This window comes from Oncorhynchus gorbuscha, linkage group LG20 (assembly GCF_021184085.1).
Source record: "Oncorhynchus gorbuscha isolate QuinsamMale2020 ecotype Even-year linkage group LG20, OgorEven_v1.0, whole genome shotgun sequence".
Lineage (NCBI taxonomy): Eukaryota > Metazoa > Chordata > Actinopteri > Salmoniformes > Salmonidae > Oncorhynchus > Oncorhynchus gorbuscha.
The window spans coordinates 5223111-5250030 of record NC_060192.1 but is presented as its reverse complement, the minus strand read 5'-3'; the positions used below and the strand labels follow the sequence as shown (position 1 = coordinate 5250030).

The 26920-nt window shown below is 43.6% G+C and overlaps 2 protein-coding genes across 2 annotated transcripts in view; both read right to left on the bottom strand.

Annotated features, from left to right (window-relative positions):
* LOC124006955 (junction-mediating and -regulatory protein-like) overlaps positions 1–9467 on the bottom strand; it is a 51584-nt gene extending 42117 nt beyond the window's left edge. The window contains exon 1 of the mRNA XM_046317147.1: positions 7870–9467. Coding sequence (XP_046173103.1) covers positions 7870–8769 — 900 coding nt within the window. The 5' untranslated portion in view covers positions 8770–9467. The remainder of the gene's footprint in view (positions 1–7869) is intronic.
* Positions 9468–21129: 11662 nt separating this feature from the next.
* LOC124007416 (betaine--homocysteine S-methyltransferase 1) lies at positions 21130–26408 on the bottom strand. The gene is made up of 8 exons (XM_046317956.1): positions 26274–26408; positions 25650–25782; positions 25327–25439; positions 24624–24815; positions 24296–24443; positions 22622–22804; positions 22251–22479; positions 21130–21987 (listed from the first exon to the last, which is right to left on the bottom strand). The coding sequence occupies exons 1-8, from the start codon at positions 26301–26303 to the stop codon at positions 21807–21809; spliced, it is 1209 nt and encodes a 402-aa protein (XP_046173912.1). The 5' UTR covers positions 26304–26408; the 3' UTR covers positions 21130–21806.
* Positions 26409–26920: the final 512 nt, after the last annotated feature.

Here is a 26920-nt window from a genome sequence, read left to right as displayed (position 1 = left end):
GCTACTCAGGCCCAGAAGATATGATATGCATATAAGTAGATTTGGTTTTAGATTTGGATATTTTTTTAAAACTCTAAAGTTTCCAAAACTGTTAAAATAGTGTCTGTGAGTATAAAATAACTGATTTGGCAGGCGAAAACCTGAGAAAAATCCATTCAGGAAGTATATATTTTTTTGTGGTTTTGTAGTTCTATTCAATGCCATTACAGTATCCATTGACTTAGGACTCAATTTGCAGTTCCTATGCCTCCCACTAGATGTCAACAGAAATTGTTTCAGGCTTGTATTCTAATAAATGAGGGAGCAAGACCAGTCTGAATGAGTGGACCCTGACGTGTCACAGAGCTTTTTCATGCGCAATCCCGAGAGAGTGCATTTCTTGTTTACCTTTTATATTGACAACGTTAGATATTATTATAAATTATTATAAATTATTAGATAATTTAGGCTAAAAACAACCTGAGGATTGAATATAAACATTGTTTGACATGTTTCTATGAACTTTACGAATACAATTTGGATTTTTTTGTCTGCCTGTTTTGACTGCGTTTGAGCCTGAGCCTACTGAAGAAAATGTGCAAAACAAATGGAGGTTTTTGAATATAAAGACACTTTATCGAACAAAAGGAACATTTATTGAGTAAATGAATGTCTTCTGAGTGCCACCATATGAAGATCATCAAAGGTAAGGGATTCATTTGATCTCTATTTCTGAGTTTTGTAACGCTTCTGCTTGGCTGGTTACTATTTGTAATAATTTGTCAACTGGGCTATGTTCTGGGCTAGGTATGCTTTCGCCGAAAAGCATTTTATAAATCTGACACCGTGACTGGATTAACATTAAATGAATCTTTAAACCTATGTAAAATATGTTTTGTTTTCTGAATTTTTATAATAAGGATTTCTGTTTTTGAATTTGGAGCTCTGCAATCTCACTGGATGTTGGACAGATGGGACGTTAGCGTCCCACATACCCTAGAAAGGTTACCCTAGAAAGGTAACCTTACCTGACGGTGCTGTACATTATTGACGGCACATAGAAAACCTAGGTAGATGTATATTATCCATGACCTTGATCAAGAGGACAGATAAATAAATTATTAATTTATCCACAATTTTTGATAGTACTACGACTATGGAGGGCGGGCAAGAGAGGAGCGCTAGAGATTGGTTCAGCTCCAACTTCACACAGTTGAGTGCAAAAACCACAAAGTGCCAACTAGATGCCTATTTTTGCATATTTTATGATAGTTTTTCTTTTATGGCAGCCATGTTCAGGGTTCATACACATTTTGACAAGTCTCTGAATGTCCTTGAATGGCCCAGGCAGAGCCTGGACTTAAACCTGATTAAACATCTCTGGAGACCTGAAAATAGCTGTGCCGCAACGCTCCCCATCCAACCTGACAGAGCTTGAGAAGATCTGCAGAGAAGAATGGGATAACCTCCCCAAATACAGGTGTTCCAAGCTTGTAGCATCATACCCATGAAGACTCGATGTTGTAATTAATAGCTGCCAAAAGGTGTTGTGTATTTTATTGTACTGATCAACAACATATGCATAGAAGTAGCTTATTTCTTCAAGTGCACACTGTCTCTTTAAACAGTAATGATGTCATTTATGAGGAAAAAGGGGGGCAGTTTGCTGAGGCAATAGACCCTCTTTGGAAGAGATGTGAGAGAGAGAACAATTATGTGAATTAATAAAGTTTTGGTGGCAATTAGCTTTTAAATCAGCAAATTTTGCATTATCACAAACACGGTACTAGGGTAGTGAATTGATGCTGGCTTCAGCTGTACGCTAGCAAGGATAGTTAGCCTACCAAGCTGGAAGCTACCGGTATCTTTTTGCATTGTAATGTGTTCCAGCCTGTATGGACATTGTTTTGCGAACAATAATGAACATTTTCAACATTTCTACATGCCGTGTCGCATTATTCAAGTGTGTTATTCAGAAGTTTTGGTATACTGTGCAACACTAGTGCGCATAGTCTTTAGTTGTTTTAACGAAATAACCCAAAATTATACTTTTTTTCAGCTCAGATTTACTCAAGGCATACAACACAGCGTACGCATAACCTCTAGGCCTAGTGTTTTTATTTTGTAAAAATATATATATTTTATATATTATGTATGTATTTGGGTTCAGTGTGGCCCAAACGAGGTCCCTATACCGAACGGTTCGGTACAAATATGTGTACTATTACACCCCTATTAAATACCTTTTAGAAATATAGGACAGATTCGCTCTGACTCGACAGGGCTAAAACCCATAGCAACCAACCCGAGCTGTCTCTCTACACTCACGTCAAAAACACTCCACAGACAAGGTCTGAAAAGGGTTAGGATAGCTATCGAAGCTGTATCTTGGGCTGTGCAGATGTAAAAACTTCTCAGACTCAGTGGGGTGTGTAGGACTGGGAGCGAGGGAGGTTTGCCGTAATTACAGGAGTCTCGATGACTTTTACAGACTGGGAGTGTCCATCTTACTGTAAACCCTTTCTATGACAAACTAATGTTACTCTGACTCAAAAATCGGATCAAACTTTAAATCCCAGAGATTCGGTACAGATAACCTCTGGTAATAACGTTCAAACTAATAGACTATAAATCATTCTTTGAATTTTCCATATTGTAGCCTACTTTTGAAGTCCCATGTTATTTTTGACAAGTGCTATTGATGTTTTGATGGTTATGTTTAGGCAAATATCTGGATCAAAGTGTATGAAGCCAAAAGGCAAGTTTCCATATTGTGTGTGGACATTGAACAAGACTATTGCTCTATTCATTATATTCCAGAAATGCTTAGCACAGTGTTGCTCTCTCTTCTCAAGCAGTGCATCCCACAACTGAATCATTTTACATAGTGCAGGCAGGCAGGCAGACAGGCAGGGCAGAGGTTGAGATAAGGACACAGTGAGTTAACCCAGTGATTCTCTGACTCGTATCCCAGCTGGTCCTATGGCCTTTTCACTATCAGCATGGAGGCCTGCACAAAGTCAGTGACTGTCTCCCCTCAATGACATCATCACCCTATGACTGACAGAGGTTGGAGCTCAATCAACTGTGACATTCTCATCATAGCCCACAGCCTCAGTCAGAGGAAGCTATTGTGTGTCCATTGAGTTGCTGCTCTCTTACTCCCCTCTGTCCTTGGCCTTCACCACCAACCCACACTACTAATATACAATGGCGTCCTCTCCCTGTTTCCTCCTCTTTTACTGCACTGTATTCAGAGAGGAGTTCTCTTTGTCCTACTCTGTGAGATGTCTGTCTGGCCTGTCGTGAATTATTATTAGGTGTGGTGTAGTGCATTCTCTTGGGCCACGAATCACTGCCTACAGCTCAAGCAAAATCAACCCACGGAATCCCCCCCAAAAAAACATGCTCGAGCACACAGGCACACACGATTACGCTCAAATTGTATTATGTTTGTGGCAGAGGATGTGATGTCAGTTTCAGCAACCCCCACACACACCTGCCAGTACCTACAATATGAAAACACAGTGTGTCTCCCTCTCCCCATCTCTCTGAGGAGGAAACACCTTACGGAGTCAAACCAGGTCACCACAGCAACAGGGAATCACACACGGTCTCCAGTAATAGACTCATTTGCTATAAGGATGCACATTTCAGTCAATTTTGCTACCAACTAACTGAACCTCATTAACCGGTAAAATGACGTGGCCAACAAAAAACACTATCAGAGATTTGTATATATAATGACGAGATGCTTATGTTTCCAGCCTAACAATTGGAGTCGTACCAAGGCGATAAGGCGGGCGACAAGCTTAGGCCCAAAATAACTTTATTTGCAGGAAAACACAGCTCGAATGTGAGCAGACCTAATGTGAGCAGGTCCATATCTGACAGAGTTGAACATCTGTTAGAAACTTGGAAAGAGGAGGCCTCTAATAGCAACTACTATGATGGGTTTCTAATATGACTAGGATTGTGCCTTTGGCATCTGGACAATGGAAGAAAGTTGATATGAAAATCAATAGGACAAGAAAGAAATGGCATGAGGAAGTCTTTATCAAATAACTGCCTCCACATTTCTATGGTTGGATTTTGGCCAGGCTACTTTGAAGCAAGGTAAGACATGCCTCGTTATCTGAAGTGAAGTAAACCGTTCAGGTTTCAAACAATTATACTGCCTCAAGATCACGTTGCAAAGTGGTGGGTGACGCGCTGATAGTCAATGGTAGGCAGATTATAGCCGAATGGCGAATGGGTGGAGCACGTTACGAGTTGAAAATGAGAAATAAAAATAGCTCCTTTTTAAATCGTGGCCACCAAAGTTTTTAACACACGATTTAATTTAGAATTGTTATTTGTTGCGCAATGACTGGGCTTCACTCCAGTGGCCTACAGGCTTATTGAGGAGCTACTTTCGCACTGTCTGACAGGTGGTAGGCTATTCCGCTCTTCAAACTAGGCTATGCTGTGCGCGTGTGATAAATAAAACGCATGACGACTAACAAAAATACACACACGCAAATTTAATTCCACAAAATGATGCAAATTAACCTATAGACTGATAAGCATTATAAATGTATTTTTGATGGCTAACCGATTTACATTCCTAATTGCTATCCTCATCCTGCCATCATTCTTATCCAGGTTTCTCCATCATATAAAAGGCTGGGAATTGGCAGGGACCTCAACGATACAAAATTCTCACGATACTTAGTAGGGATGCACGACATATCGGTGAACATATCGGATGTCTAGTTTAACGGCCGATGTGCAAAACCAATGTCAAAGCTGACGTGCATACCTATATAACGAAGGTACGTGACGTAATGACGCCACGTAGCATTCCTAAACTAGCCCACCACGTCTGCTGTGTGGTTCGAGCAGTCAACAAGTCAAACAGTCATTTGAAAGAATAACACATTTTCAGCGAGACAACTCGAAGGCGAAATCCTTTAAAGCCAAGATAATGGAATTCATTGCCCTTGACAATCAACCGTTCTTTGTCCTGGGTGATGTTGGCTTTCTCCGACTGGTCGAGCATCGGTTACACTACCAAGTGCTCTATTTTTCCGATGTTGCCCTACCGGAGTTACACGGTAATAGCATTACTGCTATTAGGTTCACGGCATTCATACTATGGAACGCCGTTTGGGTCTTTGCGTGTCAAAAAAAATACAGTAGCACTGTCAAAGCTGTACAAAAAAGTCTGCAAACAAGCAAACGCCGGCCACGAACTATGACACGTCAAGTGTTATTTGACAAGTAAAACAGTGTTAAATAGTATATTTTATGACACGCAAAGACCCAAGTGGTGTTCCATAGAAATCCTGGTTGAGAATGAAACGACTGAACAAATGAACAACGAAACAGCAAGTATGTGAAAGAAATAGGTTTTGATTATGTTTTACTGGTAATGGGGACATACGTAAATGCCAACAAAATAACGTTTTGGTCAGTTAAGAACAAATTCTTATTTACATAGACTGTCTACCCGGCCAGACCCGGACGACGCAGGGCAAATTGTGCGCCGCCCTACGGGACTCCCAATCACAGCTGGATGTGATACAGCCTGGATTCGAACCAGGGACTGTAGTGACACCTCTTGCACTGAGATGCAGTGCCTTAGACCTCTGCGTCCATGTCTGTGTGTTAACTATTTAACTGTACTAGAATGCTTAAAAGGCTGCAAAATATATATATATTGGTTTTTTTTGCAAGGAAAATATTGGAAATCGGTATCGCACAGAAATGTCATATCGTATCAATATAGTATCAATACTTAGGTGCCAATTCGATACGTATTGCGATTCTTATGATATATGGAATGAGATTTGATACTGTGATTCTTTTGGTCTGCTGCAAAGGGACAAGAGAGAGCATAGGGAAACAAGTTTATCAGTCTTGGAAATCAAAGTGCTGAAAACTAATTGGCTCCCTATTAAAAAAGAAGATGGAGAACAAGCTATGAAGAAAATAAGTATGGAATTTGGTGCAGGTACATTCCACTAGCACAAAAAAATGATCTTGCAATATTGTCAAAATTACGTTATGATAGGCATATATGGTAAAAAAAAATAATCAGATCCCGATATGTAACTGTATAGACACCCCCCCACTACTCTTCATATAACACAATTCAGTCCAGGTTTAGACAACCGCTATTTCAAGGGAATCATTTGTTTATTACCCTGTAACGGGACAGGATGGCTGTGATGTAGCCTACTGCAAACAACCTAGTCCTCATAAACCAGAGCCGAGTGTGAGAGTAATCCAAGGCAATAGCCTGCTTGTTTTTATGAATAACATTGAGAGTAACAGTGATTCTTAAATACTCTTATCCCCACTTGTTAGTTAGTTATGACCTGAATTAGCCCCGTCCTAGCCTGCCCAGCTGTTCTGTGGTCTCTGACTCAAACAATCACACAATGACAGAGAGATGAGAAGACAAAGAAAAAAGGGATGGAGAGATAAAGGGAAAGCGATAGATAGAGGGAGGCACAGATAGTTTTTACAGTTTCCACCCCTCCCCCCCTAACACTTAGCACTTATACAGACGGGGTGATAGTAGGACCTGCCCTAAAAGAGGTTCTCCCATCCAGCCCTATAAGAGCTGGCTTTTGTTACTATAATGTTGATTGTCCTTTCTTTGGTCCCTTGTTTGGAACTTTTGGTGTTATCATTCAAACCGCATTTGCTGAAACTCCATGACTCTAGTGTGGAGGATTCCCTACCCCATTATCCAACAGTAACAATGAACTCCCCTCCCCTAAAACAGCCAAATGGAGTGTCAGGGCAGGGGCCAGATCATATTACAGGCCTGGGACGGAGGCTTGTAGAGCAACAGATGGTTGCTCTGAGGCTACATAAAAACAAAGGGAAAGGTGGAGAAAGAGAGGGAGAGACGACCATGTGGTCGAGTGCCCCTGACATGCACTTTGGACCTCATCAGCCAATGGAAACAATGTGTGTGTTTGTGTGTGTGTGTTCAAAGTACAGGCCTGCATGTGCATTTAAACTGGACTGGGAAACAAAGTGATCAACATGTTCCTTGTATAGTAATGCCAGATTAACAAAATAATAACAGTAAAGAGTATCAGGAATTTCTCCAGGCATTTTCCTACACGTGGAACAATAACTATTCTTCATTGTGAGACTCAGAATGTCTGCGGGTGGTATGATGGCATCACATCAATGATCTTGTTATTTAATGTTGAATGTCAACTATTTTCTAGTGTTTATCTGAACCATAATCTGGGTTTACAGGAGACGCTGAACATGGCATTCTACTTTAAGACCAGAAAGCAGCCGTTCAATTTGCCATTCAGCAGCATGTCAAGCTGTATGTGCTTCCAAAAAAGGTTTAAATAAAAAGTTACATGCTTTGTTAGAAAAGAATATAAGTATGGTTTTTGACCAAGTGCGCATGCACCAAATCCACCTTTTCTGCACCTACTGCCATACTAGCATTGGAATTAAAATACACTAAATAAAGCCTATCTAGAAATATACAATCACTGTAAAAACATACACTATATGGTATACTTACATAAAATATTATTGCATTACGTGTAGTGCGGGAGAAACAACAAATTAATATGACGTTCATACACTTATATTACCGTCTATTTTTTAACAAGTACCAAACTTATTTTGACATTATTAAGCTTGAAAAGCTGGTGAACGGCAAGTTGAACGGCTTCTTCCTGGGCTTGAAGGAGAATCGCCATATTCAACGTCTCCTGTGAAACCAGATTCTGGTTCAGTGTTTATCATGCTGAGCTGTAGAAGATTAATGTAGCTACTCTTGCCATGTTATTTTTGTCTGGAGACCAGCCATTCCCCATAAACACTTGAGTGCCGGGAGATTGGTGTGTGGTTGAATTTACTTACCTCTTGGAGCAGTTTCTTGGCCCGCTGGAGAGCCTCCTCATATCCCTTCTGTCTCAGCTCACTCAAACTCTCATAGTACTCTTCTGTGTCATCACTCTCTGTAAATAGCACCTGGGCGAGAATCTTCCAGCCGCAGGTGTCCAGAGCATGGCCCAGGTACACCTGTAGTTGGTAACACAGAGCGTCTGTCTCCCGTTGAGATACCTCAGGGGCCCCAAATAGCACCGTCCACATGCCTGACTGCTCCTCGGGGAAAGGGGGCAGACAGGGCTCCAGGTCCGAGTTGACAGCGCAGAGCTGGGCGTGGGCTGCCCGCACGTCCTGGAAGGCGAACAGACCTGCCCAGCTGTAGCCCTCTCGGCTGCTATCAGACTCCTCTCCGTCGCCGTCGTCCGAGGAGCGAGGCAACCCGGAGACATCCGCTGGTTCCAAGACCTCGATGTCGGTCATCTTAGAGGGCACGATGTCCCACGACCCTAACGTAAGTGTTTTGATAACACTCTCGGCTGGCCTTGATGAGGCACCTACCGCGGCTGTGTTCTCTCGAATGGGGCTCTTTGTCGGACTTTTCCCTTTCGGTTTGACATTAGATCTAACTTTAATCAATGCGGAGATGTCATCTTTTCTTTTGGTGGGACTTTTTAGTGGAGTTTTGCGTTTGTCTGCCTCGGGCGCTAGTGTGGCGGGGGATGCGAGGTCGCATTCGACGTCTTCCAGGAGCGAATCCCGAAACGCAGACCGTTTCTGTACTGTTCTATTGTGGCAGGTTATGGCGAACTTTCCCTCGATCTCGTTCCAAGCGACGATAAAAACGAATTTGTGTCTTTCCTTTTCGTCGAAAACATTTGGTCGAACGGCCACCCAGTCCGACTCTACAGAATCCTCCATCGTGAATGACATCTCATCCAGCCAGTAAAAAACGGAGCTAAAGAGCTCACACACGAATACCGGTACCCCTTATCACAGTTCGTCGTTGAGGCTAAAAAAGACTAGCTAACCGAGAGGAATAAAACAACAAACGTGGCTCGCTTTGTTTAGAAGCTTGGAGAGTTGATTAGCTACCGTCTGAACGTTGCGCAGAATTTGCTCAAATCAAACGTCAAGTTGAAGATATGCCCGTTAAATTGCTCGACTAACGTTACATCCATATAGGAACAAAACAGCCACGAACGGCGTAAGAGTCGAATTATTATTGTTGTTAGTTGCCAGGCTTGTCATCGCTTCCACCTGGCTCGCTCACCTGTCTGCTACATTCGTTGTCTGGCTCCCTTTGTGCGACTAACGTCACAGACAATCAACGCAGAGCCGCGGTTCCCATCGACGTCAAGAGAGGAGGGTCTGTTTACAAAGCAGTAAACGCCAGAGAGATGCGTGCGGTCAAATTCTGGGGGAGGACTTTTCTGAACAAAACACCCCTTCGGAAATACTCTTTTCACCGTGTCGATGTTGTTAGTCTAAAGACAGTCGGGTGATATTGTCCAGGAACTGTCCCTTTGTTCGGTTACGACAAATGTGTTGTTGTTTCGATGTGCCATCTTTCCCTCTTTCCAACGTTTTTCTTCCAACTGCGAATTAATATGACGTGGTTCTGCACGAGGAGCGTAAACATCTGCACGTGGGACACGCAGTGGACGTGGTGACGCAGCATTAAGAAAAAAAGTCAACGTACAAATCCCTATTTCATTTAATCAAACCATTGTTAATAGAACCCTTTATTAATGTGTTATAAATACACAATACAATTAGTAACAGTTGCATCCCCTGGCAAGCAATCATTTGTTGTCATGACAATATATATGCTTTTTTTTACTGATCTATTCTTTACTTTACAGTTGTTTTTCTTAAAACTGCGTTGTTGGTCAAGGGCTTGTAACTTGTAAGTAAGCATTTCACTGAGGCCTACACCTGTTGTATTCGGCGCATGTGACAAAAATCATTTGATTTGATAACACTTTCACTCTATAATAAGTCAATGTAGCCTATAGGCCTACATTGAACAAATACATAAAATAAAGGCACTATGACATAAAAGAGTCATATCAAGTATGGTGGTGATTATTTGGGTGTCTGAGCTGTGTGTTAGATAGGTACATACCGTCTATAGATCGGTTTGGCATTGACTTCAAACCATTTGTTGCCAGTGACAGAATCAGCCAAATGTTTAGGTTACTCCCACTTGATTTATTGAGGAGTCTCCATTCAACAGCAGTTGTATTTCTTTATTTGGGGGGTATTTAAATGAGAGAGGTTTCCACCTATCTTTTCGCCCCTTTCTTCTTTGGCCACAAGGCTACCAGTGTATCTATGTACACTGATGGCTCAACATTATACACGTCAGCTACCACAAAGTGAAATCACTGCAACACTTACATTTACATTTAAGTCATTTTACAAAGAGTTGCAGTCCGTTTTAGAATGGGTGAAATGTAATAAGCTACTCCTAAATATATCAAAAAACTATAAGCATTGTATTTGGGACAAATCAGTTGCGAAGCCCTAAACTTCATCTAAATATTGTACTGAATAATGTGGCAATTGAGCAAGTTGAGTGTAAACTGAAATGGTCAAAACATATTGACGTAATGGTGACTGGGGAGAGGTCTGTCCGTGATAAAGCGCTGCTCTGCTGTTTTGACATCACAATCAACAAAACAAGTCCTACAGGCCCTGGTTTTATCACACCTGAACTACTGCCCATTTACAGTCATAGCCAAAATTATTGGCACCCTTGCACTTATTTCAAGTAACTCACAATTTCCCCTAAAAATGAGATTAACCAAAGTATTTGGTCTCCACAATGTTTTTTTTCACTGTTAATATTACAGAACCTTTGTTTTGAATTCAGAACTGAATATATCCATTTAAATCAGAAAATTAACAGAAATGGCATTGACAAAATTACTGACACCCTTGACTTAATAATTGGTAGCACTGCCTTTGGTCAAAATAACTGCAATCAAGTGCCTCTGTACTGGCAGTTTGGCCTGGTCCTCTTGTGCAAACTGCTACAGTTCTCCCAGATTTGAAGGGCGCCTTCTCCCAACTGCTGTTTTCAGAACTCTCCACAAGTTTAATGGGATTTAGATCCGGACTCATTGCTGGCCACGTCAGAACAGTCATGAACCATTCCTGGGTGTTTTTTGAAGTGTTTTTGGGGTCATTGTCCTGCTGGAAGACCCATGACCTTCGACGGAGAACCAGCTTTCTGACACTTGGTCTGACATAGCACTCCAAAATGACTTGGTATTCTCCTGATTTCATGATGCCGTGCACACGTTCAAGGCACCCAGTGCCAGTGGCAGCAAAGCAACTACAAAACATCACTGGTACCTCGTCCATGTTTGACTGTACGGAAGGTGTTCTTTAGGTCTCATCTGTCCACGGGACATTCTCTCAGAAGGATTTTGGCATGTTCAGGTGTGTTTTGACAAATTGCAGTCATGTCACGCTGTATAATGATAGGAGACAGGCGGAGGAATACGTATAAGGGTTTTTTATTTCTCCACCCAAACTAAAGTACGTCATGAAAACGTCATGAAAACGACAGGGACTAAGCCCAAAACAAACGTGTGTGTTTGTTTTGGGCTTAGTCCCTGTTGTATATATATACAGTGCCTTGCGAAAGTATTCGGCCCCCTTGAACTTTGCGACCTTTTGCCACATTTCAGGCGTCAAACATAAAGATATAAAACTGTATTTTTTTGTGAAGAATCAACAACAAGTGGGACACAATCATGAAGTGGAACGACATGTATTGGATATTTCAAACTTTTTTAACAAATCAAAAACTGAAAAATTGGGCGAACCCCTGCTTGAAATCTAATTATTTCTAACTACTTCTAGAAGGTGACAATAATATTGTCTGAGCCATTTTAGGATTTCTTTTTGGAATAAGCTAACATTTAGTAAATGATTCAGAGGTTTTTGTTTTGTTCAACTGCAAAGCAAAGACATACAGTTGAAGTTGGAAGATTACATACACTTAGGTTGGAGTGATTAACTCGTTTTTCAACCACTCCACAAATGTCTTGTTAACAAACTATAGGTTTTTTTGCAAGTCGGTTAGGACATCTACTTTGTGCGTGACACAAGTAATTTTTCCAACAATTGTTTACAGATGGGATATAGATATAGACTATTTCACTTATAATTCATTATATCACAATTCCAGTGGGTCAGAAGTTTACATACACTAAGTTGACTGTGCCTTTAAACAGCTTGGAAAATTCCAGAAAATGATGTCATGGCTTTAGAAGCTTCTGAGAGGTACCTGTGGATGTATTTCAAGGCCTACCTTCAAACTCAGTGCCTCTTTGCTTGACATCATGGGAAAATCAAATTAAATCAGCCAAGACCTCAGAAAAAAATGGTAGACCTCCACAGGTCTGGTTCATCCTTGGGAGCAATTTCCATACACCTGAAGGTACCACGTTTATCTGTACAAACAATAGTATGCAAGTAAAACACCATGGGACCACGCAGCCATCATGCCGCTCAGGAAGGAGACGCGTTCTGTCTCCTAGAGATGAATGTACTTTGGTGCGAAAAGTGCAAATCAATCCCAGAACAACAGCAAAGGACCTTGTGAAGATGCTGGAGGAAACAGGTACAAAATTATCTATATCCACAGTTTAACGAGTCCTATATCGACATAACCTGAATGGCCACTCAGCAAGGAAGAAGCCACTGCTCCAAAACCAACATAAAAAACCCAGACTATGGTTCGCAACTGCACATGGGGACAAAGATAGTACTTTTTTGGAGAAATGTCCTCTGGTCTGACGAAACGAAAATAGAATTGTTTGCCAATAATGACCATCGTCATGTTTGTAGGAAAAAGGGGGAGCCTTGCAAACTGAAGAACACCATCCCAACCGTGATGCACAGGGGTGGCAGCATCATGTTGTGGGGATGCTTTGCTGCAAGAGGGACTGGTGCACTTCACAAAATAGATGGCATCATGAGGTAGAAAATTGTGTGGATATATTGAAGCAACATCTCAAGACATCAGTAAAGAAGTTAAAGCTTGGTCAAGTATACTTCCAAAGTTGAGGCAAAATGGTTTAAGGACAACAAAGTCAAGGTATTGGAGTGGCCATCACAAAGCCCTGACCTCAATCCCATAGAACATTTGTGAGCAGAACTGAAAAAGTGTTTGCTTGCAAGGAGGCCGACAAACCTGACTCAGTTACACCAGCTCTGTTCGGAGGAATGGGCAAAAATTCACCCAATTTATTGTGGGAAGCTTGTGGAAGGCTACCCGAAATGTTTGACCCAAGTTAAACAATTTAAAGGCAGTGCGACCAAATACTAATTGAGTGTATGTAAACTTCTGACCGACTGGGAATGTAATGAAAGAAATAAAAGCTGAAATAAATCATTCTCTCTACTATTATTCTGACATTTCATATTCTTAAAATAAAGTGGTGATCCTAACTGACCTATGACAGGGAATTTTTACTAGGATTAAATGTCAGGAATTGTGAAAAACTGAGTTTAAATGTATTTGGCTAAGGTGTATGTAAACTTCCGACTTCAACTGTACATGTGGATACCAAAACATGTTTACATTTCAACAGTTTTCTGGAAGAAATGGTGCATTATTTTTCTTAAATGCAAGGGTGCCAATACTTTTGGCCATGACTGTATACGGTCAAGTGCCAGAACAGAACAGCACGGCTGGCCATTAAATTTACACTGAGGGCTAATAATAACATGCATGTCAATCTCTCCTGGCTCAAAGTGGAGGAGCGATTGACTACATCACTACTTGTCTTGGTGAGAGGTATTGACTTGTTGAAAGCATCGAAGTGTCTGTTCAAACAGCTAACACACGGCTCAGACACCCATACGTACCCCACGAGACATGCCACCAGGGGTCTCTTCACATTCCCCAAGTCCAGAACCGACTCTGGGAATTGCACAGTACTATATAGAGCCACGACTACATGGAACTCTCTTCCACATCAAGTATATCAAGCTATCAGTCAAATCAGGTTGAAACAGACAAAACAACACCTCACGGCACAACGCGAACTGTGAAGAGACCACAGGAGGCTGCTGAAGGGAGAACGGCTCATAATAATGGCCGGAACGGAGCAAATGGAATTTGATATGAATCCACTAATTCCACTCCAGCCGTTACCACGAGCCCATTCTCCCCAATTAAGGTGCTACCAACCTCCTGTGGAAGAGACACACAGACACACACACACTCTAAAATAGACACACACACACTCTAAAATAGACACACACACACACTCTAAAATAGACGCACACACACTCTAAAATAGACGCACACACACTCTAAAATAGACGCACACACACACTAAAATAGACGCACACACACTGTAAAATAGACACACACACTCTAAAATAGACGCACACACACACTCTAAAATAGACGCACACACACTCTAAAGCACACATGACTGTAAGTCGCTTTGGATAAAAGCGTCTGCAAAATGGCATATATTATTATTATTATTATTATTATTAAATAGACACACACACACACACACACTAAAATAGACACACACACACTAAAATAGACACACACACACACACACACACACACACACACACACACACACACACACACACACACACACACACACACACACACACACACACACACACACACACACACACACACACACACACTCTAAAATAGACACACACACACACTAAAATAGACACACACACACACACTCTAAAATAGACACACACACACACACACACACACTCTAAAATAGACACACACACACACTAAAATAGACACACACACACATTCTAAAATAGACACACACACACTAAAATAGACACACACACACTAAAATAGACACATACACACTCTAAAATAGACACATACACACTCTAAAATAGACGCACACACACTCTAAAATAGACGCACACACACTCTAAAATAGACACACACACACACACATTGTACTATTGTAAATGTTATATTGTACATTTTTATAACAGAGTAATAATGTAATAGTGTATTGAATGATGTATTGTTTCATTTAGGATGTAGGCTGCTGTTGTTTTGTTGTGATGTAATTGTTGTATTCCTGTTTGGACCCCAGGAGGCATAGGAATACTAATAAATAGTGAAAATACTACAATACATTTAGTAAGTCATGAATTAATTATTTTGTACTTGTTTTTGCCTTTGTTTGATACAGTCAGTATTAGTTATGATGATACAACAGTAGCCTCCTGGGGATGAAAGTGGGCCAGATCAGATGGCACAACACTGACACCTACAGATTGTGGTTTATTACAAAGTAGGATATTACAAGGTGATTTACATTTTGTCCACTTGATGGCATACTTTGCTTGTAAAATGTATGCTGCCAAACTGTTGAAGTTTAAACCAAGCAGTCACACTATGGCTGTGTTTACACTCCTTTACCTTTTGACCAATCACATCAGATCTTTTGACATCAGATCTTTTTCATAGCTGATCTGATTGGTCAAAATACAAATTAGTAAAAAATAAAGATCAGAATTGAGTTGCCTGTGTAAACCAAGGGGTGTCAAACATTCCACAGAGGGACAGTTTTTGTTTTTTCCTTTCAATTAAGACCTAGTCAAACAGGTGAGGGGAATTCCTAACTATTTATTGACCTTAAGTCATAAATTAAGTATAAGGGAGGAGCGAAAATCTGCAGACACTCTGCACTCCATGGAATGTGTTTGGCATGTGCTGTATGTGAATGGACAAAGCCATTGATCACTTGACACCATTCATTGCTATGTGAAGACTCATTAACGCCACAGATGATCCATTATATTTGTCACACCCTGACCTGTTTTACCTGTCCTTGTGTTTGTCGCCACCCCCCTCCAGGTGTTACCCGTCTTCCCCATTATCCCCTGTGTTTTTATACCTATGTTCTCTCTCTGTTGCCAGTTCGTTTTGTTTGTGGAACCTACCAGCGTTTGTTCCCCTGCTCCTGCCTGTTTCTTGCTCCTGTTTTCTAGTCCCTCCCGGTTTTGACTGTTCTGCTTTCACTGACCCTGAACCTGCCTGCCGATCTATACCTTGCCCCACCTCACTGGATTATTGACCCCTGCCTGCCTTTGACCTGTCGTTTGCCTGCCCATGTATTAGAAATAACTTTTGTTTCTTCGACACTGTCTGCATCTGGGTCATACCTGAAACGGGATAGTACGAACTGGCCATGACTGACTCAGCAGACTCAGACCAGCTCCGCAACGCCCTCTCCTCCCAGGGAGCCACCATTGAAAGGCATGAGGAGTTGCTTCGCGGTCTTATGGAAGGGTTCCAGACCTTGGCCGAATGCCACGACCAAGCATTGAACACATCGCTGGAGCAATTTCGTGGGTTGTCTACTATGCAGCCTACCACGACGGTAACCTCCCAGCCCCTCAGCAACCCTGCTGTTAGCAGCGCCGTCACCCCGGTTTCCCAGGAACCCTGCTTACCTCCCTCGGAGCGCTTCGATAGAGTTGGGCACCTCTCGGGCGTTTCTCGCTCAGTGTTCCCTCAGTGTCCCTCATCATCAAGCTGCAGTCCTACTCCTTCATCACGTTGATGTCCAGGAGGGCTCTCGCCTGGGCTACGGCAGAATGGGAACAACAGTCGGCCGTATGCTCCAGTCTGGAGGAGTTCATGGCAGAAGTAAAGAAGGTTTTCGATGCTCTATTGTCCGGGAGAGAGGTTGCCTAGAAAATACTCCAGCTTCTGTCAAAGCTCTCTCTCCCGCACTCCATGCATCGCTACCTGTTACCTCTCACCTCCTCGGCCTTCTAGCCGCTCCAGGGGGCCAACGTGTTCTCCAAGTTGGACCTATGGAACGCCTACCATCTGGTGCGGATACAGGACGGGGAAGAGTGGAAGACTGCCTTCAACATGGCCAGCGGCCATTACGAGTACCTAGTCATGCCCTTTGGCCTTACCTAAGCCCCTGCTATGATCCAGGATATGGTTAATGATGTTCTCGTCTTTCCCCGCTCCACCCAAGAACACGTGCTCCACATCCGACAGGTTCTCCAATGCCTCCTGGATAACCAGCTTTTTGTAAGAGCAGAGAAGTGTGAAATCCATCTCTCACCATCCCCATTCTGGGTTACATCATAGCTGCAGGGAGCATACATATGGATCCTGGGAAGGTGAGAGCAGTGGTGGGTTGGCCCCAGCCTACATCCAGAGTACAGCTGCATAGCGGAGAAGGTACGGTGGGATTCAATATGGTCGGTGATCTGTTTATTAACTTGGCTTTCGAAGACCTTAGAAAGGCAGGGTAGGATAGATATTGGTCTGTGACAGTTTGGGTCTAGAATGTCACCCCCTTTGAAGAAGGGGATGACTGCGGCAGCTTTCCAATCTTTGGGGATCTCAGACGATACGAAAGAGCGGTTGAACAGGCTGGTAATAGAGCTTGCAACAATTGCAGGGGATAATTTTAGAAACAGAGGGTTGTCTAGCCCGTACCTTCTCCGCTGTGCAATCTGGTTTCCGAGCCGGTCACGGGTGCACCTCAGCAACGCTCAAGCTACTAAACGATATCATAACCGCCATCAATAAAAGACAGTACTGTGCAGCCGTCTTCATCGACCTTGCCAAGGCTTTCGACTCTGTCAATCACCATATTCTTATCGGCAGACTCAGTAGCCTCGGTTTTTCGGATGACTGCCTTACCTGGTTCACCAATTACTTTGCAGACAGAGTTCAGTGTGTCAAATCGGAGGGCATGCTGTCCGGTCCTCTGGCAGTCTCTATGGGGGTGCCACAGGGTTCAATTCTCGGGTCGACTCTTTTCTCTGTATATATCAATGATGTTGCTCTTGCTGCGGGCGATTCCCTGATCCACCTCTACGCAGACGACACCATTCTATATACTTCTGGCCCGTCCTTGGACACTGTGCTATCTAACCTCCAAACAAGCTTCAATGCCATACAACACTCCTTCCGTGACCTCCAACTGCTCTTAAATGCTAGTAAAACCAAATGCATGCTTTTCAACCGTTCGCTGCCTGCACCCGCACGCCTGACCAGCATCACCACCCTGGATGGTTCCGACCTTGAATATGTGGACATCTATAAGTACCTAGGTGTCTGGCTAGACTGTAAACTCTCCTTCCAGACTAAAACATCTCCAATCGAAAATCAAATCAAGAGTCGGCTTTCTATTCCGCAACAAAGCCTCCTTCACTCACGCCGCCAAACTTACCCTAGTAAAACTGACTATCCTACCGATCCCCGACTTCGGCGATGGCATCTACAAAATTGCTTCCAACACTCTACTCAACAAACTGGATGCAGTTTATCACAGTGCCATCTGTTTTGTCACTAAAGCACCTTATACCACCCACCACTGCGACTTGTATGCTCTAGTTGGCTGGCCCTCGCTACATATTCATCGCCAGACCCACTGGCTCCAGGTCATCTACAAGTCCATGCTAGGTAAAGCTGCGCCTTATCTCAGTTCACTGGTCACGATGGCAACACCCATCCGTAGCACGCGCTCCAGCAGGTGTAGCTCACTGATCATCCCTAAAGCCAACACCTCATTTGGCTGCCTTTCGTTCCAGTACTCTGCTGCCCGTGACTGGAACGATTTGCAAAAATCGCTGAAGTTGGAGACTTTTATCTCCCTCACCAACTTCAAACATCTGCTATCTGAGCAGCTAACCGATCGCTGCAGCTGTACATAGTCTATTGGTAAATAGCCCACCCATTTTCACCTACCTCATCCCCATACTGTTTTTATTTATTTACTTTTCTGCTCTTTTGCACACCAATATCTCCAACACCAATACCTGTACATGACCATCTGATCATATCACTCCAGTGTTAATCTGCAAAATTGTAATTATTCGCCTACCTCCTCATGCCTTTTGCACACAATGTATATAGACTCCCCTTTTTTCTACTGTGTTATTGACTTGTTAATTGTTTACTCCATGTGTAACTCTGTGTTGTCTGTTCACACTGCTATGCTTTATCTTGGCCAGGTCACAGTTGCAAATGAGAACTTGTTCTCAACTAGCCTACCTGGTTAAATAAAGGTGAAATAAAATAAAATAAAATTTTTGTTGGGGCCCATATTTTGCAGCTCTTTCAGAACATCAGCATCTGGATTTGGGTGAAGGAGAAATGGGGGAGGCTTGGGAAAGTTGCTGTGGGGGGTGCAGAGCTGTTGACCGGGGTAGGGGTAGCCAGGTGGAAAGCTTGGCTAGCCGTAGAAAAACACTTATTGAAATTCTCAATTATAGTGGATTTATCAGTGGTGACAGTGTTTCCTAGCCTCAGTGCAGTGGGCAGCTGGTAGGAGGTGCTCTTATTCTCCACTTTACAGTGTTCCAGAACTTTTTGGAGTTTGTGCTACAGGATGCAAATGTCTGTTTGAAAAAGCTAGCCTTTGCGTTCCTAACTTCTGTGAAAAGTTGTATATCGCAAGGGATATTCAATGCTAATTCAGTACGCCACAGGATGTTTTTGTGCTAGTCAAGGGCAGTCAGGTCTGGAGTGAACCAAGGGCTATATCTGTTCCTGGTTCTACATTTTGTGAACGGGGCATGCTTATTTAAGATGGTGAGGAAAGCACTTTTAAAGTGAAAAAAATATAGAGAATGGAATCTTCTGTGTGTGAATTTTAAATAATCAGTTCAATGACATATGTTTTATTTACACAAAGCTTGACCATGAAGATAGTCAATTTTCCATTCACAATAATGGGGGGGATCCTGTTTTCGGCCAACAACGCCACTGTCGGCCTTGAACTTCCGTGGCTTCAATGAGAGGGGGGGGGGGGCGCTTTCCCTGGTGTAAACGCAGCCTTTAATGACACAGTTAGGTAGAGAATGCCTACCCTGTAATATTTCAGATAACAAAAATATCAACATTCTGAAAACTAAAAGAGGAATGTTTACCTTTGAATGAATTGTGTAGGTGACCTATAAGAATATTGTAGGCTTGATGAAATCATGCAGGAAAAAACGTTTATAGATGTCCCTGTCAGAAGTCAAGGCAACTGCTGTAATTCAGGAATTTCTCTTATCATGCAGGAAAAAGGATCTTGCACATCCCAGGTAAATTACTGCAGGATCTGCAGGAGCAGAATTTACAGAATGTTTAATATTCCTGCAGGACTTGGGCTGCATTTACACAGACAGCCCAATTCTGGCTGTAACGCAGGGCGGAGCAGGTGAACCCAAGTGCAGACTCAGACGAGGGGACAGGGATAAGGTAGCTAAGGTATTTATTGACAAGCGGGATGGTATGGTGGGGTGCAGGCCAGGTAGCAGGGAACCAGGAACTGAGGCAAGCGGAGTAAAGGCAGGGTAAGCAGGTCTGGAGCGGAATCCAAGGAAGCAGTAGAGTGGGGGTCCAGGGCAGGGAAGCATGGCTGACGAGACGAGGGACTGACGAGACGAGGGACTGACGAGACGAGGGACTGGAGAAAGGGACCAGAGTCAGAGCAGATGAACTGTAGCAGAGAGAAAAGCAGCGTCAGGCGAGGGAAAACCAGGCACAACAGGATAACAAGATCTATGCAGGAACAAGCGGCTAGAACCGCAGACTGACTGAGCAGAGACTACAAACTGACAGTGTGGAAGTGGCAGGGCTGAGTATTTGTAGAGGCCTTGATCATGGAACAGGTTGCAGCTGGTGGTGATTTGCTCCACCTCTGGCACACCTGTCTCCACACACAATTACATACACAGAGAGGGAGAGAGCACTGGGGGAGTGGTACTGGGGGAGTGGTGGCAGGTTAGGGAGACACAGGATGAGAAGTAGAGGGCGTGGCAGGAGCCGATGTAACGCTATTTTTTTCACTCATTTGTCTTTTGACTAATCAGATCTAAAAAGATCTGACTTATGTAATTGGTCCAAATACCAATTAGTGGACAAAAGATCAGAATTGGGGTGCCTGTGTAAATGCAGCAAAAGTAATTCCCTGCAGGGTCAGATAAATTCTTGCAGGAATCCAACAGAACCTGCAGGATTATTGAATAGTCTTGCAGGGCTTTGTTGTTGTAGGGGTAGAATGACAGTGAAATAGCTTTTTCGTACTTATTTGGATTGTACTTTGAAGCTATTTGGTTATTTGTCATTTCAGAAACATTTACACTAATGTTTTGGAAATAAATCAATTCAGATTTTGCTGCGATCGTCTTTATTTCAATAGTTGTATCTTGGTATTCTGTGTGTATGTAAAGTACTTTGGTAGCTTGAGGTTTCAGAACACAGGATACCCCACAAAATGAAGAAATGTCATTACATACAAGGTCAAGTGGAAGTTTATTGAGTCAAACTACAGTTGTGAAGTCAACTTTCATTTGGTATAGATCTTTTTTTTTGGCACTAGATGTAACTAGGCTATGCTACATTCTTTACCAGCTATTTAACATTGTGGTCACAGTAGTTTCGGTAACACGCTTTCACTGTTATTTCTGATCTTATGCGTTTCAATAGTCACAAGATCAGCAGCACACTCTGGAGGTATGTGGGACGCACCACCGGGGGCAACGTTTTGGTTTGTTTGTTTAACTCACAGTACGGATCAACGGCTCGACGATTGCTGTCACATTATATTTGAGTAAGGCACATATCAAGTTTGAAATCCAGTTATTTAGAAATTAGATGCATATATACCATAATCACTTTAGAATGATGACAGAAGAGAATCTAGCTATACCATCTAGAGATGCTGCAAATCTGAATTAAATCATAAGAATAACTTTTGGTTCACAAGAAGATGGTCCTAGAAATCAAAACAGAACAATAAGACTTCCATCTAATTATTTTTGATATGTAAACTTCTTTAAAAAGGGAATGTGTGAGAGTTCTCCCCTCTGCCTTTATCAAACCACAACACACCACTCCTTCGGAGTGCACGCCACTCCTTCGGTTTTCCTCCGGGGGGCTCCACCTCCCTCTCCTACCCCAGAAGGAGTGCTCAGTGGCTGGCCTTGGCCTTCTCAAACAGGGGCTTGAGCTCTTCCTGGCTGGTGGCCTCTTTGTGCTGCATCAGGTCGGCATGGCCCTTGGTGACACCCCAGCTATCAGGGGTGGACATGGAGGGACACCTGGGACGGCCGGATGCTGGCTTCAACTTCTCCCAGTAGTCACGGCGAGCCCTGGGGGAGAGAGAAGAACGGAGGGGGAAGGGAAAGGTGGGGGATTGAAAATGTAAAAGGTCAAATGTATACTCCGGACATGGGAGTAATAAGCTGGTAATAAAATGGTACAGTAATATGTCTAACCTCATGTGTCTTACAGTAACCATTTAAGTTAAATAACTTAACTTTTGAGATTTTGGACTAGAGTCATACAAGGACACTCTTTGTGGTTCTTGGTATCTAACTAATTTGTACCCGTGTTGTGTATACGGTCTCCTTACCTGGCACGGACCCATGGCTTGGTGTGCATCTCCAGACCAGCACCCCAGTTACCGTGCTTCTCTGAGGCAGCGGGCAGGCAGCCTCTTTCTGTGGCCAGCTCCTCAGCCACAGCCCTGATGTGGTAGGGCTCGAAGCCGCAGCAGCCGCCGATGAAACGGATGCCAACGTTGAAGGCCTCCCTGGCGTACTTGTGCATGTCCCACCTGGTCAGAATCCTGGGTTCCAGACCTGGGGGAGAGGCAGACATGCAGTCAGAGAGAGGGAGTTGGAAAAGGGAAGAGAAATTAGGAGAAAGGAAGGAGGAAAGAGAAACAGAGAAAGACGAGCTAGTGGGCAGGAGGGAGATGGCGATGGAGATCTGTGTACGTACCGAAGGGGAACTCTGGCAGGTCGATGAATCCCTGGCAGTTGCAGTCAGGGGTGTGGAAGGCCAGAGGCTGGACCATGTAGTGGGCCTTCAGCCCCGCCTTCTCGACACCATCCTTCATCATTTTCACCGTCTTCACACAGGTCATGGGGTCAAAGTGACAGTTGATACCCACAATATTGGCTCCTATTGGCAGAGAGAGAGAGTGTGTGTGTGTATATAAACTCACTGTCAACTGCGTTTATGTTCAGCAAACTTAACATGTGTAAATATTTGTATGAACATAAGATTCAACAACTGAGACATAAATTTCACAAGTTCCACAGACATGTGACTAACAGAAATGGAATAATTTGTCCCTGAACAAAGGGGGGATTCACAAGTCAGCATCTGGTGTGGCCACCAGCTGCATTAAGTACTGCAGTGCGTCTCCTCCACATGGACTGTACCAGCTTTGCCAGTTCTTGCTGTGAGATGTTACCCCACTCTTCCACCAAGGCACCTGCAAGTTCCTGGACATTTCTGGGGGGAATGTCCCTAGCCCTCACCCTCTGATCCAACAGGTCCCAGACGTGCTCAATGGGATTGAGATCAGGGCTCGTCGCTGGCCATGGCAGAACACTGACATTCCTGTCTTGCAGGAAATCACGCACAGAACGAGCAGTATGGCTGGTGGCATTGTCATGCTGGAGGGTCATGTCAGGATGAGCCTGCAGGAAGGGTACCACATGAGGGAGGAGGATGTCTTCCCTGTAACGCACAGCGTTGAGATTGCCTGCAATGACAACAAGCTCAGTCCGATGATGCTTTGACACACCGCCCCAGACCATGACGGACCCTCCACCTCCAAATCGATCAAGCTCCAGAGTACAGGCGTCGGTGTAACCCTCATTCCTTCGACGATAAACGTGAATCCGACCATCACCCCTGGTGAGACAAAACCCCGACTTGTCAGTGAAGAGCACTTTTTGCCAGTCCTGTCTGGTCCAGCGACGGTGGGTTTGTGCCCATAGGCGACGTTGTTGCCGGTGATGTCTGGTGAGGACCTGCCTTACAACAGGCCTACAAGCCCTCAGTCCAGCCTCTCTCTGCCTATTGCGAACAGTCTAAGCACTAATGGAGGGATTGTGCGTTCCTGGTGTAACTCGGGCAGTTGTTGCCATCCTGTACCTGTCCCACAGGTGTGATGTTCGGATGTACCGATCATGTGCAGGTGTTGTTACATGTGTGCTGCTACTGCAAGGATGATCAGCTGTCTGCCCTGTCTTAGGCATCTCACAGCATGGACATTGCAATTTATTGGCCACATGTGCAGTCCTCATGCCTCCTTGTAGCATGCCTAAGGCACGTTCACGCAGATGAGCAGGGACCCTGGGCATCTTTCTTTTGGTGTTTTTCAGATTCAGTAGAAAGGCCTCTTTAGTGTCCTAAGTTGCCATAACTGTGACCTTAATTGCCTAAGCTGTTAGTGTCTTAATGACTGTTCCATAAGTGCATGTTAATTCATTGTTTATGGTTCATTGAACAAACATGGAAAACAGTGTTTAAACCCTTTACAATGAAGATCTGTGAAGTTATTTGGATTTTTATGAATGATCTTTGAAAGACAGCGTCCTGAAAAAGCGACGTTTATTTTTTTGCTGAGAGATAGAGATATATATAAATGAAGTCCCATACCAGCTTTGACTAGCCGGACGGCACAGTCTCCAGGGCTGACTCCGTTGAGGTCTCCGTCAGGGCCGATACACAGAGAGGCACACACTGGCTTGCCGGAGGACTTCAGCACCTGCACGGCCCACTCTGCCTCCTCCACATGCTCAAAGTACTGCACAAACACACAGGGTAAAAAAAAGTGACAACCCAAGCAATACAGAAACCAGCATTGTCCAAGTGAAGATCCGTTGCACGTAGAATCGGTCAGGTCAAAAATCTGATTTACGGTATCAGTATGCCATGTGGGCAAGAAGTGGATCTACTATATGTGCGTACATCATGCCATTCCTACCTCTGCAATCATGAAATCCACGTTCTTCTTGACGAAGACATCAAGCTGCCTCTTGAAGATGCCTTTGACCTCGTCCTCACACTTGCAGCTCAAGTAAGAGGGGGTCTGGGAGACCCCGCCCGCCACCATCGCGTCGCCCTCATTGGCCACCTCCCTGGCCAGGTCACAGGCGGCCTCGTTGATTTGTGTGCCCTGGTGTCAAATCAAGTATTGCTGAGTGTACGACCCTATTGATGTAGTTTGAGGCAGCCTACAATGGTTGTGTTCCCCTGCTCAGACGTTGCATGCGTCAACCACTGTTTCAGTGTCACGTGATTGACTGACAGGTTGCTATAACATACGACGTGATTAGCCGATACAAAAAAATACCTAACCAGGCGTTGTAAGATCTGGCAGGCATCAGCAACGCCTGGGCAGAGGAACACACCCAATGTCTTCTACATCACCAGTGTGAAACCTGCCAAGTAGGTTCAACACCGAGTTGGGAAATAAATCAGTGCTGAACAGAAGAACCGGCTTCAAGAGATGTATAGGAAACCTGATTTATAGATTGAATAATTATTTTGATAAACTCTTATCCCATTCAGCCATTGAACAATCTTGCTTAGAAATGCATGGCCAAACTGTAACAGTAGAATGGGGTCTGGCATTCTTATTTCTTCCTCTTGGTGAGTTTTCGAAACAGCTGCAGACGGATACTCACGGTGAAGCGCTGAGCGTTACCCCTGTTCTCCAGTTTATCGTCGCTGGCGTAGAAGGTGAAAGTCTGCATGACATTTGACCCCGCCCGCAGGAATTCTCGGTGCAGCTGTCTCACTGGAAACGAGAAGAGTAAGTGTCACTCACTCATATGGCTATTTGCTGAGTATTTACAACTTCGCGACTTCACGCTCTCTCAACTTCATCTGGTTGAAAAATGTGCGTCTGATGGACAAGTTGTAGAGGCTTCGCTAAACTAAATGCTATGTAGGCTAGCCTATGACTGGTGCACAGGGTCCAGGGAGTCAAAGATTAGATATCGTTTACCAGCCTCGGGGTGCTCGGCGGCAGCCTCAGGAGTCCAGGGACCCGCCTTCACATAGCCCCTCTTCTCCAGGGCGAAGACGAAACCTCCATCCCCAATAACAATCTCGCCTGCATCCAGGCGCTCCAGAATGTTCTGCACAAACATTGCATAATTAGCTCTCCATTTTACAAGTATGAAATATGCACCTGCAATACATGCGTAAAAAGCTCCCTGAATAAAATATGCAACGGATAGACGATTGCATTGTTTCCCAAACTGGGTCCTGGGGACACCAATGGGAGAACATCGCACCCCATGGGGTCCCGAGGACCGTGTTCAGGAAACGCTGATCTAAGGTTATATAATAGAGTTGTAGTAGAAGTCAGACCATTCTATGTTAACTAAAGTAAATGAAGCATGCACAATGGATTTTTATTAATATATTGTACCAAACAAGACCAAGGGGTTCAGATGAAGTTAGAACTAAAATAAGCATTTTGATCCCTATAATAACATACTCTTAACACCAAAGCAATACATACATTAGCACATCTGCAATAGTTCTGCAAAAGGCTAAGTGTATTATGCAATAGGCATGCATGCCTTTACAGCCATAATGATGATCATATTAAGTCTTGACTTACTCTCTTAGCTCCAGCTGGTGCCATGATCATTGGTGATTGCACTTGTACTTGAGACACTCCTTCTCAAACACAGGCTTCCTCTAGATTTGGAGAGGGTTTGATACCGTGATCCGTTTGCCTTTATATGCCGAAGGAGGGGTGTGGTGTGCACTGATGTCACTCACAGTCACACGGATCCGCCTGCTCCTGCTTGTTAAATAATCTATTTCTCTCTGCATCTACAGTGCATTCGAAAAGCTTTCAGACCCCTTCACTTTTTTACAGCCTTATTCTAAAATGGAAAAAAACATGTAAAAGACAGAAATACCTTATTTCTGTCATAAAGCCCTTTCACTACATGAACAACAAACAAGAACCAAATTCCTCATTGAGAGGGGGGAGCACTGAGCAAGCCTGCAATCTCACGTACTGGAGTAGTTCACTGAGCATGTTATGTCTCCATGAGAGGCCATCTTAACCGACTTCATTTGGCTTCAATGCGCTATTGAGCCATTACATAGGAATGAATGGTGTCACGTGATCAATGGCTTTGTCCATTCATATATACAGTCATTGGTGTCACTCTGATCTTAAAATCGTGTCTCGGCAGAAAAGTGTATACGGTGCATTCGGAAAAGTATTCAGACCCCTTCCCTTTTTCCACATTC

Excerpts from the sequence above, each read along its gene's own strand:
- LOC124007416 (XM_046317956.1), bottom strand. The coding sequence starts at position 26,303 with ATGATCATGGCACCAGCTGGAGCTAAGAGA. Across the intron at positions 25,440-25,649 it reads CGCCGAGCACCCCGAGGCTG|TGAGACAGCTGCACCGAGAA; the intron begins GTAAACGATATC and ends TCTCGTTTCCAG. Across the intron at positions 22,805-24,295 it reads CGTCCGGCTAGTCAAAGCTG|GAGCCAATATTGTGGGTATC; the intron begins GTATGGGACTTC and ends CTCTGCCAATAG.